This window comes from Micromys minutus (genome assembly GCF_963924665.1).
Source record: "Micromys minutus genome assembly, chromosome: 29".
Lineage (NCBI taxonomy): Eukaryota > Metazoa > Chordata > Mammalia > Rodentia > Muridae > Micromys > Micromys minutus.
In genome coordinates this window covers 1,865,090-1,887,059 of record NC_137964.1, presented here as the reverse complement: position 1 = coordinate 1,887,059, position 21,970 = coordinate 1,865,090, and the positions used below count along the sequence as shown (strand labels likewise).

The 21,970-nt window shown below is 52.6% G+C and overlaps 1 protein-coding gene across 1 annotated transcript in view; it reads right to left on the bottom strand.

The window, feature by feature from the left end:
* FOXK1 (forkhead box K1) overlaps positions 1-21,970 on the bottom strand; it is a 62,504-nt gene that overhangs the window by 2,567 nt on the left and 37,967 nt on the right. Inside the window, exons 3-9 of the mRNA XM_080941059.1 lie at positions 11,114-11,270; positions 10,130-10,276; positions 8,754-8,947; positions 6,498-6,664; positions 6,130-6,414; positions 4,452-4,676; positions 1,825-3,702 (exon numbers count right to left, since the gene is read on the bottom strand). Of these exons, the coding sequence (XP_080797185.1) occupies positions 3,422-3,702; positions 4,452-4,676; positions 6,130-6,414; positions 6,498-6,664; positions 8,754-8,947; positions 10,130-10,276; positions 11,114-11,270 (1,456 nt within the window). The 3' untranslated portion in view covers positions 1,825-3,421. The remainder of the gene's footprint in view (positions 1-1,824; positions 3,703-4,451; positions 4,677-6,129; positions 6,415-6,497; positions 6,665-8,753; positions 8,948-10,129; positions 10,277-11,113; positions 11,271-21,970) is intronic.

Sequence of the window (21,970 nt, the reverse complement as noted above, 5' to 3'; positions counted from 1 at the left end):
AGGCACTGTGCAGTTTCGATGGGGAAGGAGATGGGTGAGCAGTGTGCAGGGTGCCCAGGGTGGGCAACATGTGGGTGGAGTGAAATTTGCAGATTGTGAGGAAGAACAGTAACGTTCTGCTCTGTGGGGAATTTCACTAACCTTTAACTCCTACCATACACTGTCTTACCACTGCCCAAGGGGTCCTCCTGTATATAAATGAAGTCACTGACCCCATCACCTGGCTTTGCCCATCCCCAGCTCTCCCAGTTCAGAGGGAAGATGAACAGTGCCTACTACCTCAGACCCCGGCAGGCCTAGTGCTGCGGGATGGGCTAGGGAGGTGGTAGGTCTCTAGACTGTAAGGATGCAGAAATCAGGGGATGTCACTAGGGTTTCCTCACAGTGAGCCAGACACCCCACCATGCACAAAGGCAAGGCTCCAAGAGTTCATGGTATAGCCATGTCTGTCATGTCCTAGATGCCAGTAAGGACAAAAGCTGGGGTGGGGGAGAAGACAGAAGAGGCGAGGGGGGGCGTGGAAGGCGGGAAAGACAGGAATAGAAGGGGAAGGGAGAAGCAGAGAGAGAAAGGGAGAGAGGAAGGAAGAGAATGGGAGAAATGACAGAGTAAGTAGGTAGGCTCCCAGGCAGGCTCTCTTCACTTCCGGTCACCATAGTTGCTTCCTGTGCCTGAAGCATGTGTGAGTCTGGAGAGCACTAGATATGAAGCAGAAGAGAGGTGTGTGGACAGTCAGGTACCTGGTCTACCAGAGTACACTTACCAAGACAAGCTCAGATGAAGCTGTGTCAGAGACTGGAGCCCCTTTGTGCCCCGAGGAACAGATCACTAGGCTTCACATCTGTTCCTGAACTGTTCCCCCAAACCAGGGCTTAGTGGGGTGCTTCAGAGTTGCCAGCCATGGCCCACACAGTGGATGGACATGACCCTCCTGGCTCCTGACCGCAGCTCTAGCGCCCACAGATGAGTTTAGCTGAGCGTCCCATGGTGGCTCATAGTTCACAGGAGCCGTCCTGGCTAGCTGTGCATGCCTGCCTGATGGCTATTTGGGGTCTATGACTGTGAGTTGTGTGTGGGCAGAAGCTGTCCACTCCCCAGAGCAGCACCAGACTAGTCTTCTCCTTTCTAGCCCAGGCTGCCGAGCCGGGCCTTAAGGCCACGTTCCGGGACAGTGTGTGCCCCACTCTCTCTACATCCTTCCGCACCCGTTAATGGCAAGAAGTCTGCCGCAGAGCATGGAGCCCACAATGTTTCAGGAACCAGGACAGCAAGCTGCTCAGGGCCAGGCTGAGGAGCCCTGATGACAGATGTGGTGACTGGCAGCCCACAGTTCCACACAGGGGCCACAAACAGTGACCATGACCATCCACAATCTTAATCTGCCTTGGAGGGGGATGGAGCGGAAGATCGTCAACCGGCTCCAAAGTCCCTTGTCACCTCAGCTCCCTAGGCAACTCGGAGCCCCACCCCACTCTTACTCCCCTAATCTCATGCTCACGCAGGCACACAGAGAAGTTCATGCCAGTTACAAAGGATGTGGGACAGAGCCCTCAGCCCACTCCTAGGGGCAGGTCCACCAGGAAAAGCCTCCCCCAGCCATTACCACGACAGCCTCACTTCTCTGAAACCACCCAGGCAACAGGCAGGTCTTCAAGACACAGCTTCCTTCTGGCTCAAAGCTTAGTACTACAGAAATGACTGTCTGGGGAGCTTGGAAGATATCTCAAGAGAGGAGGCAGGTACTCCGCACTGGTCCCTGACGTGTGTGGGGGACTGGTGGCTTCAATGGCAGCAGTCATACAGTTCAGCTTGGACTTAACAAACCTGAGGATCTGCTCTCCTGGGGCCACAGCCTTCATGTCTGGAGTCCTTCCAGTAAGGGCAGCTTGTACAGCTGTGGCTCTCCTTCTCCCGACTGCCTGCTCTTTGCTCACAGGGCCCTCTGGGCTCCTCTGACCAGCACCAGGCAGAGAAAGGCGGCTGGCTGGTGGGTGATTTGATACTGAGGTCAGGACCACCTCTCCTGGGCTCTCTGTCCAAGTTGTTGCAAGTTGCTTATGGACCACCCTCCAGGAGGACCAACACTGAGTTTCTGGCTGCCTTGAAGTCTCCTGTCTCACAGCCCCCATGACTGCTTTTGCAAAATCAAGTCTCATTCCCACAGAGGGAAACATTTGATGGTCCCTGCTCATGTGACTCGGTGTGGTGTATGTTAAAGTGCTGCTTGTCCAGTATGCAAAGGGACCTTCCCGGGAGTCCAAGTCCTCCGCTGACAATGCCTCTTGCCGCACTGTAATCAAACTTGGCACCAACTGCTGTCCGGAGAGGTTGCTTCCTTTCCGGTGGGTAACGGCCAGGAACCCCAGCTTCAGGTAGAAGAGAGGGTTTCCATTTTCAAGCTGGACAGATTGTGGTGTTCTCAGACACTAAATCAGGAGGGCGTGAGAGGGAGGGAGGAGATAGTGTGAGCCATCATCACACAGATCCTCTGCTGCCTGCCAGGAACTCAGGGCGCATCTCCTGCTTCTTCTGCTGACACACACTATCCTCCTTGCTGAGCAAGTGACTGAACGACTTCCCTGGGGCTGGCTCAGGCTTCCCTGGATATGTTTGTGGACTCATCCAGTGCTGTGGGCACTGGCCCCGGGCTTTGACTTTCAACCCAAAGCACTTTGATCCATCGATGTGGGAGCCGCCCATCCTTCTTGGAGTTATCGGGGAGAGCGGCATGTTCACCAGGGGTTCGTGTGGGCGAGTGCCTGGGCCTGTTGTTGCTTGGCTCCTTACAAAAGAAAACCTCGAAAACACATGGCCCCTTCTGTGTGTCTCAGATTTGAGATGAGCCCAGATTCTATATTTAGCTGAAAAAAATATTTAGGGTCCAAAGCCAAAGTAGACCTCCCTGACCCCAATTAATGCCACAAACTGTCACTTTTGGGGAGAGGGCTCTGTACCCCAGCCTGTGGCTGGAAAGTTCTTGCTGTTTTCTGTTTTCTGGTATATTCCCGGATCAGTCACAAACAGGAAGTCTGTAGACCACTCCCAAGGATTGCAAGCCTGGGATTGCAACTTGCTTCTGTCCAGTCCTTGGGCTCAGGCTCTTGTGTGGGTGCTGCCTGGGATCCGTTCCTGAGAAGCTGGGCTAGACCTTCTCCCCCAAGAACTGGGGAGAGGTGATGGCAGGAGAGAGGGGTAAATAAACACAGAACCCCCAGATTCATACAATCAGGTTGTCTGAACTCTTATGTGTTTGTTTCAAACCGTGGGAGGACAGGAGATAAAAAGAAAATTGTCCGAGGGTGGCGGCCACCTGCACGAGGGCTGCAGGCAGCTGTGAGCTTTTCCACTCGGTTGAATCCAGCTGCTGGCCACTGGGGCTCCTGTGGCGTGAGTTTCACTCCACCTTCCTGCAGGTGACACTTCATTCGCCGGTCCCAGGACCCTGAGGGCCGGTGGCTGCCGTAGCTGTGGGCTGTGTGGTGGCTGTCCCACTGGGCTCTTCTACCCGGGACCTCTTGACCTCAGGCTCGCCGCTGGAAGAGGCAGATGTGGTAGTGGAGATGGCTGGGGTCGGTGCGACACTCGCTGCCACTGAGACAGCTGCCGTTGACTCCTCAGGCCCTACCTCGCACACCCGGGTGATGACCACTGGCGTGGATGAACTCGCCTGGGCTGCCAGGAGCTGCAGGGGGCTGGTGAGGGCTGGCGGTAGGAAGAAGAGGTTACTTAAGGGTCACCACTAATTGACCACTAATTGGCCCGAGCAGTAAAGCCAGAGCCACAGTCCTTTCTCTGCCTGTTCCTCACACAGGTTTCTTCTCCCAGCCTACAGCAAATCTGAGTTAGACACATGACACCCAGCTCGACTCAAGGCCCCTTTTCCTGCTGCCTCTGTCACCCTGAGGATGTCCCTCTCTCCCCTTTTGTGCCTCTCTCTGTGATGCCTAATCTCTAGACCACCTTAATGGAATTTAGAATCGCAATGGAAACAAACCTCTGGGCATGTCTGTGGTGACACCATCTTATGCTGGTTTCCAAGACTAACTAAATGAGGACCAGTGTCCTCTTCCAAGTGCTACCATGCCTTCCAGACAAAATCTTCAAAGTGAAGAAGCCTTCTTCTTTTCCTTTCTTCCTTCCTTAAGTTGCCTTTGGTACCAGGCATTTTATTCCAGCAACAAGAAAAGTAACTACCGTACCTGGGCACAAAGAAGCCTAGCCACCAGCACCCCACCCCGTGGGCTGCCTGACCTCCTCCTCCGACCTCCACTGCCACCCGAGCCTGGGTCACCCTGCCGGGGCTGGTTCCTGAGCAGTCTCAGAGCCTAGCACACAACGGCTGTGCAGGACGCTCAGCCGAGTGGGTGGGAAAAGCAGGTGCTCCCCTGAGCTGCGCTGCCTCAAGGCAGGTCCCCGTGCGGGGTTCAGGCTGAAGAAGGCTGGGGCCTCACCATAAGCATTGCCAGTCAAGCTATTCGTGGGTACAGCGTGCTTTCCATTCTGAGTGACAGCCCGGACCGGAAGGTGGTGCTGCCCGATAGTCACTGGTGTAGCCGGCTGTAGGATGGTGACTGTGTGTCCGGGGACTCCTGGGGCCATCTGGCTGGCGACCGTCTGGATAACTCGGCTGGCTGCGGGGATTGTGGCAAATGCTATGGTAGGCTTCTCTTCCAAACCTGTGGGGCAGGCAGCCAGTCAGAACCACACATGGCCGCAGCCACCGAGTCCCACCAATGCTCAGCATGAGGCTGGCTGAGGGGATGGGGAAGGGGTAGCACAGGGAGAGGGCTTCTCAAGAAAACCCTTGGAAACAGGTTTTAGTTAACGGAGCTTCAGAACATGCAGGGAATGGAGGTGGGGGATCAAGGATTTCAAGTCATCCTTAGTTACAGAGCGAGTTCAAGGTCAGTATGGGTTTCACAAGACTGTCACAAACACCAAAAACAAAATAAAAATAAATAAAATCATAATTATACCTTCAACTATAACCAACCCAAACTTAATCTGTGAGGCAGTTTATCGTCTGGAATGAGACAGTTTGCTGTTAGGGCTGTAACTGTCTCTTCTGCCAAGATGTCATTTCTTTATTTTTTTAGTTTTTAAATTTTTTAAAATTCATTTTATGTATGTGAGTACATTATCGCTGCCATTGGACACACAAGAAGAGGGCATCAGATCTTATTACAGACGGTTGTGAGCCACCTTGTGGTTGCTGGAAATTGAACTCAGGACCTCTGGAAGAACAGTCAGTGCTCTTAACCGCTGAGCCATCTCTCCAGCCCACGATGTCATTTCTATGATTGCAATACCATTGCTTTGTTGTTCCTAGTGGCATTAGGGATTGGATTTACAGCTACACACATGCTGAGTCTCTGCCACTGAGCCTCATCCCCAGCCCCTTCCATCCGCTCTGATTATTTAAAGACAAAGTCTAGGTAAGTTACCCAGGCTGGCCTTGAGCTGTCATGCAGCCCAGGCTGGCCTCTGCCTCCCCAGGAGCAGGGAAAACAGGCCAATGCTGTCAGGCCAAGCCGGTCTCCATAATGACAACATTAAACACAAAGATAACACTGAAACTGCGTCTCCAGTGGGAATATGACCAAGAGATGTCGCTTTCCAGAGTTCTGAGGCTGCTTTTCACAAAACTGAGCACACCACCAATGTCTACGCCCTAGTTCCCTGGGACCAGGTTCTTGGAAGTAGTCTGAAGCCAGCCCAACCAGGGATACATATTGAGACACCGTCTAAAAATAAATCAACGGCCTGGAGAGATACCCAGTGGCTTACAACTGTCAACTCCAGCGTGAGGGTATCTGATGCCCCCCTCTGGCCTCCTCAGGCACTGAATACACAAAACACCCATACACACAAAATAATAATAAAACCAATCTTTTAAATAAGTAAATTAGGACTGCATCCTAAATGTCACCTTGAATGGAAACAAAATTTAAAATAAACAGCCTGTGCGTCGGAAGGCTGTCAGTGAAGAAAGAACAAAGTCTGCGGGGAGAATCCACGCTGTCTTAAACCGTCTAGGAAGACAGTAACTGAAGACCACCTCCCTGTTGGCCCAGGCTCACACTGCCTAACCGTGACAACCCTGCTGGAACACAATTGTGGCCACGTTACCTCTAGCCTCATTGCCCAGGTCCAACACGGCTGTGCCTGCTGTGTCATGGGAGGTCCCGGTCGAGCCCTGGCTAGCCAGGATGTACCCGTTGGCTGAGTTGGCGGAGGTGGTAACCACCCTCACCATGGTGACGGTGGGGGCCTGCTGGACCACGTGAATGGCATGGCCTGAGGGTTGCTGTGAGGTCACTATGGAAGCTGGCATGTAGGCGACAGGCTTAGCCACTAGGTTGGAAGGTCGGGGTGGGACTGCCATGATCACCGGCTGGGCGCTGACAGGGGAGCCTGCAGAACGACATAGAGGACGGTGACGTGGGTGCATGGCACCCAATCTGTCACATCAGGAAGAGAATGAATCTGGGTCTCACCTGGGGCACTCTGGGAATATCGATACTCTGGAACAGAGGCTAACTTTGACCCCAAGTCGGGATCATGTGGAATGGGGGAGCCCTCCCGAGACAGGCACTCTGGGGTCTGCAGGCCACTGGAACGAGGGGACATCAGTCCAGGGTGGGTGGGTGAAGCTGGAGCACTCCTGAGAAGGGAAAGGAACATCAAGGTGGTGCATCGTCATGGTGGAGGTGGTAAAGGCACACTCACATCCACCCCTAAACCCCACTCAACAATTCTTAAGATACATCCTGTCTGCCCCTACATCTAATCCAACGATTCTATAAATACAGATCACCCCACCACCACCTCTGTTCAACAGTTACTCAGGTGCACTCACATGTCTGCCCCGTCCTTTCTGGGATGCACCCCACATCTCCCCATGTCTCCACGCTATACTTGCAGGAATGTCTTCTTATCTCCCTACGGTCTTCCCTGAGATGAAGACCCAGCAATGCTATTTCCACTCAGTGGGGAGCTGGGAAGGTTGGTGCCCCACTAAACAGGCTGAGGGGTGGAGGACAAACTACTTCCTAGCAACCGCATACTCTGCAGCAAACACTGCCTAAAAGGTCCTACTATCCTCCAGGAGTGGCTCAGTCTATGTCAAAATAAAAAGCTTGTAGGTGTGACAATGCTGGCCTGTCATCCTTGCCACTTGGAAGGCAGAGGCTGGAGGATCTGAAGCTCAAGGTCTGCCTCAGCTGTAAAGTGAGTTCAGGGCCAGTCTGCACAACTCTGACTCAGAATGAAAAGGGAAACAAACAGCATTGGGTGCAGCTCAGCAGCAGAATGCTGGCCTTTCATCCTTCAGCGAGGTTCTCAGCTTGTGGCTCAGTGGTAAAGCCCTGACTACCAGGATGAGGCTGTTGATTGAATCCCAGTACTACAAAAACCCAGACTATTGGAGGAACACAGTGATGACCGAGATAATTAAGAACTAAGAGGACAGTGCAGACACAGGCATTCCTACCCCAGAAGCCCCTCCCAGGCTCAGTGTGACACTGGACAGAAGTACTAGCCTCTCCTTTCCTGTATCCTGAGAGTGCCTGCCATTTGCTGGCCACCTGACTCATGCTGGTCACGAGTCTCATCTGCTGGTGACCACAGGCAGACTCAACAGCTGTCCTTAGAAGCACCGGCTCCTATGGACCACATGTGGTCAGAGAGAACTGTCCAAATGGCCTTTACCTGCCAGGTGGGTGCGTGGCCCAGTGGACCTATTGATGGTGGAGTCTGTCCATTCAAATCTGCTGCCAGCAGACAAGTTATGCTCCCAACATGGCTCCATTAATAGTGGAGGGAGCCAAGGTCCCAACATTAGCAGGAGAGCCTCTGGCCATTCGATGAAAGCTCAGGTACTCTGCCCTTTGAACTGGTTATGACTGGCTCAGTCTCCTACACACACTAAAGAAGCATCCAGTGGCCACCTCACTGACACACGTCTGAGAGCTGGGCATCATGCTGGACATCGGAGAGCATGCCTACAAGGCCATCAGGGATATTATGAGTTCAAGGCCAACCCGCCTGCAAAGTGAGAACTTGTCTTGAAATGAGAACCCAGCAAAGAGGGAGAGGAAGTATTGAAGGAGACAGAGGGGTCAAGGATACCATAAGAACACCTACAGAGTCAATTAACCTAGGGCCTTAGGGGCTCACAGAGACGGAACCATCAACCGGACAGCAGCATGGGCACACCTAGGCCCTTACACATATGTAACGAACATGCAGTTTGGTCTTCATGTGTGTTCCCTGGCATCAGGAGCAGGGGCTGCCTCTGACTCTGCTGCCTGACTTTGGATCTCTTTCCCCTAACTGGGCTGCCTTGACAAACCTCCACAGAAGATGCGCCTAGGCCTACTGCAACTAGATAATGCCAAGGCAGATTGATATCCATGGGAGGCCTCCCCTTCTCTGAGGTGAAAGGGAGGGGAGGGGAGGGGAGAGGGAGGGGAGAGGAGGAAGAGGAGAGGAGGGGAGAGGAAGGAGAGGAGGGGAGGGGAGAGGAGGGGAGGGGAGGGAAGAGGAGAGGGAGGGGAGAGGAGGGGAGGGGAAGCTATGATCTGGATATAAAGAAAATAAATTCATTAATAGAAAAAAAAGCAGCAAAGAGAAAAGCTTAAGAGTCAGAGAGAAGTTACCCTCCAAAGAACAGACCACAGCCCTCTAGTACTCAGTCTCTGCCACTGATGTGACCCAGGGATCCAGCCTTTAGACAGTGACAAGGAGCTTACCGCGAGGACAGAGGCCCAAAGGGGGTTCGGAAGCAGGAGACTCCTCTCTGTCTCCGTTTTCGGAATGCTTGTTCCACGAGCTTGGCTTCGGAGGCAGGGTCTATTCGCCAAAAAGAGCCCTTCCCAGGCTCCTCCTGGGACCGAGGGACTTTGATGAAGTAGCGGTTAAGAGAGAGGTTGTGTCGGATAGAGTTCTGAAGGAGACAGAGAGAGACATCTGTGGGTCACAACCACCAGAGAGAAGATCTGGTGACAGCAGCAGGTGACCCCTGCTGGAAAATGTGGGGCACAGGGTAGTTCTGTTCTTCAAATGCCACACAGTAAGCGTGCAGGATCAAGTCACGATCGATTGGAACAGAGATGAGGCTGGCCCGGCTCAACACACATCCTAAAAGCTCATGCCTGTCACCTCAGTGCTTGGAAGGACAAGGCAGAAGGATCATGAGTTCAAGGTCAGCCTGGGCTATACAGTAAGCCTTCGGCTCAAAAAGTTCCTTGTGGAGCTGGGGTTGTGGTTCAGTTGGTGTAGTGCTGGCCTAGCTCCAAGAAGCCCTGGGCTCCGCCCCCAGCACCAGGTAAAATGAAGACGGTGAATGCACTCTAATGTCAGCACTCAGGAAGTAGACGCAGGAGGTTCACCGATAGCTATACACAAAGTTCAGAGCCAGCTTGGGCTACTTGAGACCTTGTCTCAAAAAAAAAAAAAAAAAAAAGAAAAGATTCTTCTGGATAAGTTAGAACACTAACTACAAAGAAAAGAATCAAATGGTTTAATCTGTGCCAATTATGTGTAATGTGGGGCCTCACCGCCACCAAGAAAGAAAAAGTGCACAGAAATCACACCTGTGCACGATACATGAATGATGTGTGTGCTACTAAAGTCACACGGGTTAGAGTGCACAGGAAGCACAGACACCATCGGTAGCAGGTCACAGAGGTGGCTCATGGTGTGATCCCAGCACTAGCAACTAAGGCAGGAGGACTGCCTCAGCCATAGCCCGAGACACTGTCTCAAATCAACGTAGAAACCCTGCAATCAGGCGTGGAGGGAGAGCAGGAAAACAGACGTCCCAGTCTCGGGCAGGATGCGGCTCAGTTGAGCGCGTGCTTAGCATGCAGCCCGTCCCCAGCACTGCACAGTCTCAGCAGGCAGTGCGTGCCTGTAGTCCTAGCACTTTGGGAACAGGAAGTCATCCTTGGGGACATAAGAAGTTTGAGGCAAGCCTGGGCTACATGAGACCTTTTTACAGAAACAAAATGAAAACAGGTCTATAGCAGCTCTGGGACACCACTGTGTCACCTGGGGACACTCCTGGTGTCTCCTTACCATGGGTTTATATGAAGCACCAAGTCTGCCCAGGCTCCCGGGGCCTCACCTGCCAGCCCTTGTCGGCAGTCCTGTAGTAAGGGTAATGTTTGGTGATGTGGGCATAGATGCCACTTAGTGTTAGCTGCCTGTCCTGGGCCGAGGAGATGGCTTGCACGATCAGCTGCGCATAGGAGTATGGTGGCTTCGACTCGTCCTGGAGGGCAGAGGTCACATGAGACAAAGCGATGGGTGAGCAGGACGGAATCTCCACACCCAGGCCACCCACTCCCAGTGCAGACCAAAGTCACCCTGGAAGCCTGCCGCATCTTCCGGGATGCTTGCTGAACAATGGAACAATAGACTGACCACCTGTTCCCAGCCACTGGAAGGCTGAGGCAGGAGGACCTTGATTTTGAGGTTAGCCTGGGTTATGGTTGAGACCTTGTCTCAAAAACCCCAAACAACAACACAAGGAATTCAAAAGAGTGCCCTCTGGCAAGGTGTGACACGTAGCTGTGTTCCCAGCACTTCTGAGTGTTAGGCCAGACTCAGCTACAAGAGCCTCTCAAAAAAGGAAAACAAAAAAACAAAACCGAGGGCCTGGGAAAATGGCTGAGTGCATAAAGAGCCTGCCATGCAAGCACGGGGACCCGAGCTCAGATCCCCAGCACGACATGATGTCACACACTGTAATCCCAGCGACTCACCGGCCACCCTGCCTAGTCTACAGGATGAGCACCAGTTCCAGTGTGAGAAAGACGGTGTGGATAGCGCAGCTGTACTCATGTACAGAAGACACCCCACCTCCCACCCCACGGGAGAGAAACAGGTTTTGAATCACTGAATTCTGAAGTTTCTTACTCCACAGCACACTGTCAGCTACCATGGGAAGGAACAAAGACACTCAGTTATAAATCAATGTAGCTGGTCTGTAACTGTAACTACTAAGGCGGTGGGTAGACAGATCCTTCAATGCAGCCGCGTGCTGCAACCTTGACTACCCCAACTGAGCCACCCTCAGGACCCATAACAATGTGTCTGAGACTCGGACCTTAGGGCTGTCCCCACCAGACGTGTCTGCTTGCTGCTCGGAGGCTGCCTTCGCAGCGAACTCTGCAGCCAGCTGAAGGTCGGAGGTCACATTCTGGACGAAGCGGTAACTGGACGACCCAGCCCCTCGAGGACTCGCTGGACAGGAGTTGGGGACACTAAAGAGAAGAAAAAACACAGTCAGTCTGCGACCCTAGGAAGAAGGACTCTGGGAGGGGACACTCTCCCAGTCACTATGATTGATGGATGGAGGGGTTATTTCTAATTCACTGGCAATATCAGTGGGCAACCAGCTTCAGAAAACTGGAGAAATACAACCAAAGAACCAAGAGAGGACAGACATGATTTACTCCTCTGAGGCCAAGGCCAAGCTGCAGGAAGCTGAGTCCCCAGGCCAAGAGGTTCTAATAAGCAAGAAAGCAGTAGCTTCAGCTGCTTCAGCAAAGGCAAGCTGCTCTGGGCTGTACAGGTATGCCTAGTGAGAAAGTGACCACAAGAGGGCGCCCTAAGAACAGGCTTGATGGCAAGTAACACCACACAAGGGAACTTAGAAACATGCTATTGGAGGTGGTGGGGAGGTGGGTTGAGGTGGGGTCTGCTGGCTGGCAGAAGTAGGGCACATAGAGTTTTCTGCCCCGGGCCATCAGCTCCACTGTGACCTACCACAGGTAATGGCAGCACAGCTGTGGTCTGTGCAGAGGAGGACCTGGCCAGCACCTCCTGGGACTCAGGGTTGGGCTGGTTGGCTGATGAGTGCGCTGATTAAGAGAGACTCTAGCAGGCCCGTGAGATGCTTGCAGCCAAAGCAGAACACCCGAGTCCAACCCTGGGGATCCCATGGTGGAAGAATCTAACTGACTCCCAACAGGTTGTCCTCTGACCTCCACATGTATACTGCAGGACAGACAGACAGACAGACCCCACACCAAATAAATACACTGTAATGTAAACGTTAAAATAAAACCCTTCAAACAGGGAGAAGATGAGGGTCCCATCACTGCCCTGCACCCTGCCCCAACCCTCCCTGCAGAAAACTTGTCACATTATCCCACCAACACCTGTGGCTGCAAGTGACAAGTGTCAGGCCACTGCTCTCTGGCACGGCTGTCCTCTGCCTCTCCTGCAGGGATGTCTCCTGACATCCAATTGACCTGGGCTGTTGCCACCCCTGCAGAGACTGTGCCTCAGGCCTGGGATGTGACCCTGTGGGTGGCTGCTGGTCCATCTCCCTCTTCCTGAGCGCTGCTCAGGACTAAGCAGGGGACAGCAAAGCTCGCTGAGGCATGATGGGAGGAAGGACTCCTTCTGGGGTCATGACCCTTCTGTAGGAAGGAGGGGTGTGTACAGCATAGAATCCCAAGTCTCTAGTTTAAGGGTTCCTATTCTCTTTTTACCCCCTCAAAAGTCTGGTAACTTCCGTGCTTGCGCATCTCTGTAGACCTGTTACCCTCCCCGCCCCCATCCTCAGGCGCAGCTGAGGTTTTGCTACAAAGAAAGTAGAAGCAGCAATGGAGGAGAGGAGGGAACAACGAACGGCTCCTTCTCCGCAGTTTCCTTTTCTTTTTAAAGGGGTCTCGATATGTAGCTCAGGCTGGTCTCAACACGCCATCCTCCTGCCTCACTCTTCTGAGTGCCCGAGATATTATTAGCTATGCACCACATGTCTGGCTTTGAATTTAATTCTCTTTTTTCCTTGAGCCAAGATCCCATTATGAAGCCTGGGATGGACTGAACCGTCTAACATGGCCACATGTGGGATTCCCAGACATGCACACCACACCAGTCTGAATTTAATTCTGAATCTAGAATATAAACCCAAGCACAGGGTGGGGAGGCTGAGAGAGGATTTTACTGTCCACATTTACTGTCAGCATTCAGGAGGCCAAGGCAGACAGATTTCTGTGAGTTCGAGACCAGCCTGAGCATAACAGTAAGACCCCACATTAAAACCAAACAAACGAAGATTTTAGGAGCCAGGTTTCAAAACCAGACTTGGAGCAAAGCACGGTGAAGAGAAATGTGGCACAGGGCTGAGGGCTCGTCACCGAAGAGCTACCAAGCAGTGAACCGCCCTGAACCGCTGGCATCCTGCCCCAGGCCTAGGCCCATTAATGACCTTGAGTTTACCCCAATGACAAGAGACATCAAGTCTCACTAGTGACCATGGGACTAAGTCACTAGGGAACACAACACACCTCCTAGTGACAGGCCACGGACACCCAACATAGGTGGAGGTGGGGGGAGCTCATCCTTTGTGACGCTAAGGAGATGGTGGAGCATCAGTCCTGGGTGGACAGAGTCTCCCTGCCCTTTCTAAGGGCACAGAGAGTAAGGCTGTGCCACCTGCTCCCACGGAAGTGTCACCTCCCTCCCAAGTGTAAAATCCAGGGTCAAGGTCTTCATGGCTCCCGGATGGATTAAACGGGAGAGGCACACAGGGTGTGGCAAAAGCCCACCTTAGAAACAGGGTAGGTCAAGAGACAGACAGTGTAGGCCTTTCACCCCAGCTACTGGAGAGGCTGAGGCAGGAGGATTATAGCTCAAGATTGGTTGGGATATGAAATGAGTTCAAGTCCACTCTGGGAAACTGACTGAGACTCGGTCCTGTCCTGTCCCCACGAACCCCCTCTTCCCCCTCGAAACATAATTGAGAGTCTGAGAACTTGGCTCAGTGGTAGAGCACTTATCCAGAAGTGAGGGGCTGGGTGTGGTCAGTGGCAGGAGTGCTTGCCTAGCATGTGTGAGGCTCTGGGCTCAGTATGTGTTTATGTCCCCAATCCCTCTGCTGCCCCCAGAAGGCACCCTCAGCCGATTCAGCCTGGTTCCTGCCAATGAGTGATCCCTGTGCAGTCACACTGGGATGTGACATAGTCGTGCAGCAGGGAGGCTCCAGGCCTGAGTCTGGAATGGCAGCTGGGCAGACATGCTTCTGATCACTCTTGTGACCTCAGAACAGCATGTTTTCTCAGTACACCCCAATGAACCATCCTCGAAAGCAGTCCACAAGGAGAGAGCTGCGCCTGAGGCAGGGCAACCCTACTGCTGGGGCTCAGGTCTCAGGGCCCCAAAAGCACCCACTGGGACTAGGTAAATGTCTGACCAAGTGAGCAGATATTTACAATGAGAGTGAACGGCCAGTGTTTGGGAAATAGAAGCAAGAGGGCAGAGCCTGCAGACCAGCCGAATGCAGCAAAGCTGACTCCATCTTTAAAATCCAAACAAGCTGCCCCTAAAGGCTGTCCTCACAGAAGCACAGTGAGACAATGGAGGAGCCCGCAAGGCTGCTCCCCTCCAGTGGAGGTCACACACACCTTCAGGAGGAGCCTTATGCTCCCGGGGAGGCAGACCCCTTCCTGTGGAAAACCCAGAACTCATTCCCCAAACAAACTGACCAGCTCTACCCTGGAGGAAGAGACCCAGGGCTTGATGGAGGGCTGGCTTGGAGGGTGTGATGGAGTCTGAACATGGGGAGCAGAGTTGAATAAACCTATGCATGTCACTGTCACTAGACAGTTTTTGTTGGCCAGTGAGAGACCCTGTCTCAAACAAAAGGAAAACCGAGAACAGCCGCAGATGACACACACGCACGAGCGCGTACACACACACACACACACACACACACACACACACACACACACATATACATACGTACACACACATGTTGTGGGCTGGGTGGTGTGCACATTCTGGAGTCAATGAGAAAGCTAGAAGGCTCTGAGTGCCTGGCAGCTCCTGGGGACCAGCCTGGCCCTGGCCCGTTCCAGCAGCAACCATGATAATCTCACGAAGGCCCTGCCACAGGCTGGGCCACACCCTGGAGCCTGGCTTGCTTGACTCCCCAGACATGCCTGAAACACCCTGCCCGGCTCAGGTGTCCCGGGCAGACAATCACTTCTCCTTACTTTCTCTTTCCTTTCTTCCGTTTATATAGGGGAGGGAACAGGCTAATCTTCTCTGTATTAGTCCAATTTTAGCAAATGCAGCAGAACCTAGGGCCTCAGTTTATTTCTTCAGCTGACCTTGAACTTGATTCGAAGCTGAAGGAGACCTTGATCTCCATTGCACTTCTGCATGCTACAGTGAGCAGATTTCAAATGGAGAAAAGAAATCAGAAGGCGTACCCCACCTCACCCCACCTACTTCTGTTCCTCAAGCCAACACCTTGACAGTGTTGGTAGCAAGGCCTCGCTGGTCACTTTTTTCCAGTGCCAGCCCCACAGCCGGTGTGGAGACCCTAGAGTTGCTGGGTTCAGGGAAATGGTGCTGACAAAGCTGGGGAGGGGTGGTGGTGTGTGGAGGGTTATGCTCTCTAAGTCTGCCAGGGCTGTGAAGTCTCACAGCTGCTAAAGTGTCAGCCACGCACGTTAGAAGATCTGAATTTGATGTCCAGAACCCATGTCAAAAAGCTGGGTGTGGTGGCTGGCACTGGTAACCCCAGCACTGTCGAGGCAGACACAGAAGGACCCCGGGACTCACTGGCTAGTCAGTCTAGAGTACTTGGTGAGTTCTAGGCCAGGGAGAGCACCCTATGGGCACTGGAGAGAACTGGTATCTGAGGTTGAAGTCTGCTCCCCACACATTGGTTTGGGCACAGGCTTGTCGCCCCAGCTACTAAGGAAACTGAAGTAGGAGAACATGCAGTGATGTGAGTTCAAGCCAGGCCTACATCAAGTCCTTGCCTAACGTGCTAAGTCCTGGGCTCAATTCTCAGTTCCTCAGCAGTGTTTTTAAAGGACCAAACCAACATGCTGGCTGAGTGGTGTTTTTAAAACACCTCTCCTAGAGCCGTTCTCAGAAAGTACATGGAGAGTAATTCAGGAAAGAGAAAGGCACGTGAATCCAGGACTGAACCCTTTCCCCCTGAGCTGTCCAGGATGAGGAGGAAGAGCACTGTGGGTCAGAAGGGCCTACCTAGGGCCAGGACGGGACCGGGCTGGGGAGACAGCAGCCTGCCAAGAAGGTGCAGAACACAGAGCATGCTGAAGCAAACAGAAAAGAGGAATTATAAACTCTAAGAAGGGGAAAAGGAGACAAAGCACACGGAAGGAAGTGGCTGGGCCCCATAATTACGACACAGATACAAAAGGAAATGCTGACAGGAGCTGAACGAAAGATGATGTCATTTTATTGGGGAGAGGGAGGAAAGTGAAATCCAAATGTCCCTCTAGAAGTCCAAACATGAGAGCTAGAACCAAAGGAGCGGCCACCACACCGTGACTCAGAAGGATGCAGGCAAGGGCAGACAACGCAGAAGCCAGGTCTTGGGGGAGTCCCTGCACTGTGAGAACCACGTGACACCCAGAGAAGGAAGATCTTCAGAGACAGTGTACCCTTATCTTCAAGAATGTCTGTGCTCTGTGCAGGTGAGGTACTTGCAGGCAAGCCTGACAGACAACCGAGTTCAATTCCCTGAACCTGCACGGTAGAAGGGTGCCCCGTGGTGTATGTATGCACATGCACACTAATAAATACACGCTTAAAAAAAGAATATGATCTCCTAAGGTAAACAAGTGTCTTGTTACTTAAGTCCCTGGAGCTATTTCAAAAGATTAACTTTGTTTCTGAAACCACAAAGCACCCAAGTTGGGAAACACCCTAATATTAGGTACTTTAAAAAGTTGTGTGTATATGATGTGTGTCTATGTAATCATACATGTCATAAGCATGTATGAGTGCACATGTGTGCTCATGTGTGTGAGTACAGGAATGTGTATGCCACAGTGCATGTGTGGACGTCAGAGGATGGCTCAGCTAGCTGGCCAGTGTGGTGTCTGTCTTTGTATGGGTTCTGGAGATCTGAACTCAGGGCCTCACCATTGACCAGCCCAATCCAATATTAGCTACTTTTAGGCAGTCTTAAGACAGGAGAGGAGAGCAATCACCCTATACTTGTGGGGGTCTGATACTGGATCTGGGCTCCCTGGCCTCTGCTAGGCTGATTCTGTTTTTCAAAGGCTTCTCAGTGGAACATCTGGGGAGGGAGGGCTGTCCCGGGCAGACACAGTGACCACACAAAAGTACCCATCAGGCTGATCAGACAAAGCCCAGGTGGTGCTACACAGGAGCAGAACTGGGATGGTCCCTACCAAGCTCGACTGGAAACTCAATGTTGCAGCACCCCACATGGTCTGAGAGGACACGCAGACAGTAGGGGCAGGCCAAAGGAACACAGAGGGCCCCCTAAACCCCTGGTAGGGAGAAACAAACAAGTTGTCAGATGGAAAAGGAAACAAGGTAAGGCCCGTTGGTGCACAGGGACAGAAAACAGCAGACCTCAGTGTCCATAAATGCCCGGAACAAGCAATGCCACCTTGAAGTTCTAATCAGGGAAGGTTACACACCCTGAAGGAAGCATCAAAGTTTGCCAGGAAGACAAGCATTGGGGGGGGGGGGGTCCTTTTCCAGAAGCGCATGCGCAGAGGCTGAGCACCTGAAGCCCTAGACAGCACAGCTGGACGTGCAGCATGGCCTCCTGCACCCTGCACCCACGGTAAAGCTCGACCTTGTCACTTACTGGCAAGGTCTTTGGCACGCCTGGACTTGACAGACAGACACACACACACACACACACACACATACATACACACACACACACACACACACACCACTGATGGACTACAGAGCCTTATGTATGCCAGGTTAAGTGATCTACCACGGAGCGTCGTCCCCAGCCCCCAGTGCAGACCGGGTAAAGGGAGCCGCCCACCGGATACACAGGGCAGAGTCACACACAAGGGAGGAGTTATGTAGCTGCGCTCGATTGAAAACTTGTAATTTGCTCATTTTCTTCAGTTTTTCACTTGATTTTTTTGAACTGTGCGTAACTGAAACCACAAACAAGTGAAACTAAAGCTGGGAGTGGGGTGGGGAAGGGTGGGGTGGGGCACCAAGGAGCGTTAGACTTCCGACGCAGCCTGGAGTGCTCTCCAAATGCAAATCTCAGAGCACAGGAGACTGGAGCTAGCCTGCAATAAAGCCGACCAGTCTGTGGTGAAGGCGCCGGCTCTGCAGTCGGATGCGGACATTCCTTCATTCACTGCATTCTAACCTCGGTTATCTGTGTATGTGTAGGGGAGGGCACAGCTCCGTGTGGAAGACTCCAGGGACTCAGCTTTCCCCTTCCTCCACGTGGGACTCGAAATCAGGTCAGCAGCAAGCACCTTTACTCAGAGCCATCTCACCAGCTTTTCCATCTTAATTGTGAGACAGGGTCTGTCACAAAACCGAACCCTGAGCCCCCAGTTTCAGCTAGACAGGCTGGCCTCAAAGTTGCAATCTTCCTGCCTCACCGGCATATGCCCTGTGCTGGGACCACAGGGCACTTTCGTGGCCGCTATGGCAGACTGCCTAAGTGGAGTCCCATGGAGCCTGCTTTAGCCTGACTACCCTCAGCAAATGATTAACCAGCGCCCTGCTTTTCTAAATCACTTGCTCTTCACAGAAAGGTCAAAACACTGCCGAAGCTGCAGTTTCTAAACAGCTCATTCATTTGCTGGGCGGAGCCCTGAAGGCAGGGACAGCCCCCCCACCCCCGCAACCCCTCCCCCAAACCCACGTACACACAACTCAAAACCACAGCGGAACAACCCGCCCTGGGAAATAAGGAGCGACCCAGCAAAGTGAAGCCGGCCTGGTGGGGGTGGAGTGGAGGCAAAGGGACGTGGGGCAGGTACCAAGCCTTAGGATCTGCCCCATGAAGGGAGGAGCCTCAGTTGGGAGGTCCCCAAGCCTCCGGTGCCCGGATCGGCCAATAGGAACTCGCTAGCAAAGCTCACCAAATTAGGCAAGCTGATTGCGCAGGGCGGGGCCCACTGCTGCGGGCTGGGAAGTCAAACCCTTTCCCCAAGCCTGCCCCACCCCGGCTCCCGCTGCCTGGGAGAGGAAGGGCAGGGTGTGTTTGTAAACATGTGGGCTCCACCCCTACGCAGAAACTCAAACTGAGAAAGTCTTGGCAGGCGAACCTCCCGCGGCCTCGGAGCTTTGCTAAAGCTCAATGGAATTCCTCAGCGTGGAGATAAACGGATGTCAACAGAGATCTTTTGTTGTGACTCTTAAAGGCCCAGGGAGTTCAGAGAGGGTCCCAAGACACCATCAAGGGCGACCACGCATCCGAGTGACCAAGCGCACGTGGAAACCGTGAGGATCTAAGGGCCTGCTCGCTACCAGCAGTACCAGGAGTATGGCAGACACAAAGTTGGGAAGCACTGGGGACATACCAAAGCACCAATTGCTAGGCAGGGGATGGGGTGGGGTGAGGGTCTCATGCATCTGGGGATGACACAGATTTCGATCCTCCGGCCCGAATGCTGTTAGGCAGTGCGCAGGATCCTGGGAGGCTTCTTGGAGACACACTCTACACACCCAGCCACACGACCAAACCCTCACTACTCTTTTATCTGTAGGTTACGGAGCCAGGCATGCTGGCTTGTGCCTTTAGCCCCAGCTCGGGGGGGGGGGGGGGGGGCAGACACACACCGGACAACTGAGGCCAGCCTATGTAGTGAATTCCAGAGTTACAAAGTGAGATCCAGTCTCCAAAAACAAATAAGACTAAAAATTACCCTATTAATCCCACAATCATGTACCCTAGTGCTGGACATTGAACTGAGAGTCTTTTTTTTTTTTTTTTGGTTTTGAGATGATGTCTCACTATGTAGGCCTGGTGTTTTACAACACATAATGTAGACCAAGCTGGCCTTGTGATCCTCTGGTTTCTGCTCCCAAGTGCTGGGATTTCAGGTGTGTGCCATGCATGGCTAACCCAGGACCCCTTCCAGACTTCTTTGAGTGTCTGTCCTACCCCTGAACTCCTCCTGGTTCTCTTCTTATACAGGAGGACAGGGTACCAATGAATTTTGGCCCTACTCAGTAGCCTAGGCTGGCCCTGAACATATGCTTTTAGGGCTACCCCACCTGCTCCTCATGTTAAGTATCACGTGCTTATTCAAAGCCACATGGTTTCCGGTAAATAACAGGAGCTGTGAGCCCCCGAGATGAGTGGTGTGGACCATGGGTGGGAGGGGCTTTGTGAGAGACCCTCAGTCTCAGTGACTGAACGGTTTGCTAAACACCTGCAATCCCACCACTTGGGAGGCTGAGGCAACAGAGTTATGAACCAGCCTAGTGCAGTAAGACCCTGTCTCAAAAACCCAAATCAAGGGCTCAGATAACCCTGAGAGCAAAACTACTTGCAAGTCAAGTCTTACTACCCCAGTTTGACTGAACCCCAGGATCCACAGGGCAGGAAGGAGAGCAAAGACTCCCACAGGATCTCCTCTGACCTCCACAAGCCCCTCTTAACAAATAGATACATAAATAAATCAGTATCTTTTTAAAAGAAACAATAGGCCAACAAGTTGCACAAGGCCTCCTGCAGCTTTGACTAGCCGGGAGCTCGGAAAGGACAGACCTTGGAGCCACACCCAAGTTTAACACCTACAAGACGAAGGACCGAGAGCTTGAAATATGGATATTAAGAACAGGGCGACTCCCAGCTCCCAGCATGAAGAGCGCTGGAGAAGCAATGGGAAGTGCCTGAGATACCTGGGGGGGGGGGGTCTGAGCACCGGACCCCAGTCAATTCTCTTCACTACCTTCCCCAGGCCACTGCCACTGCTGCAGACTTCACCGCCGGGAGATGCCAAAAGGGACACAACCCATCGTCCACACGTCTGGACCCAAGTTGGGGTTCTACACCTCAGCTCTGGGCTTTTGAGTTCCCAGGCTGTACCTCTGGATAGTGTTAGGAAAGAGGACAGACACCTACTCCAGACAAAGGACCCGTGCACATACATGGTAGGAAACAAAATAAGTTCACAAAGGCAAACTAAGGAACACACACACATACACATGTCATCCCTGACCTTGAACCTCAAGAACCAAAAACCAAAAATCTCCCTTATAGATAAAGGTTAAAAAGGATGAAACCCCAGCCAGGTGTGGGGCTGCACACCTGTGATCCCAGCTGACCAGTAAGAGGGACAGTTCCAGGCCAGCTTGAGCATCCAAAGGCACCCACATCACCTAACTGGGGGCTAGGCTATGGATGTGGCTCAGTGGCAGAGCCCTAACCCAGTGTCATGCTTTGAGTAAGAATGGCCCCTAGAGACAGGTTAATGTTTTGGAAAGTTTGGAACACAGGTGGTGGACTATTTAGGAAAGATTGGAAGAATGTCATTAGGGGTGGGCTTCAAGGCTTCCAAGCCCACATCAGCTCCAGCTGTCCCCATCCCCGCCTCTGCCTCCTGCATGCCATGCCTGCCTGCGGCCATGCCTCTCCGCCATGACAGTAGTGGACTCACCCTGAGACCAGACGCAAGCCCCTAATTAAATTCTTTCTTTTATAAGTTGCCTTGGTCATGGTGTCTCATCACAGACAGGGGAAAGTGTCTTAGCGTCTTAGATAGGGTCACCATCAGTTCTACAAAACACCATGGCCAAAGAGCAAGTTCTGACAAAAAAAGGCTTATTTGGCTGGCGTACACTACTGAAGGACATCAGGCAGGAACTCAAAGAAGGCAGGATCCTAGAGACAGGAACTGATGCAGAAGCCATGGTGGGGTGCTGCTTACTGGCTTGCTCCCCTGGCTTGCTCAACCTGCTTTCCTATAGAACCCAAGACTACCAGCCTAAGGACAGCCCCACCCACAATGGGCTGTGCTCTCCCACATTGATCACTAATTGAGAAAATGCCTTACAGCTGGATTTCATGAAGACATTTCCTCAACAAAGGCTCCTTCCTCTCCAATGATTCTAGCTTGTGTCAAGTTTACACAAAACCAGCCAGTACAACTGACCACTGTCCACTTGACACACAAACATCACTATTAAGCCACAATTCTTCCTTTCTTATTTGCCC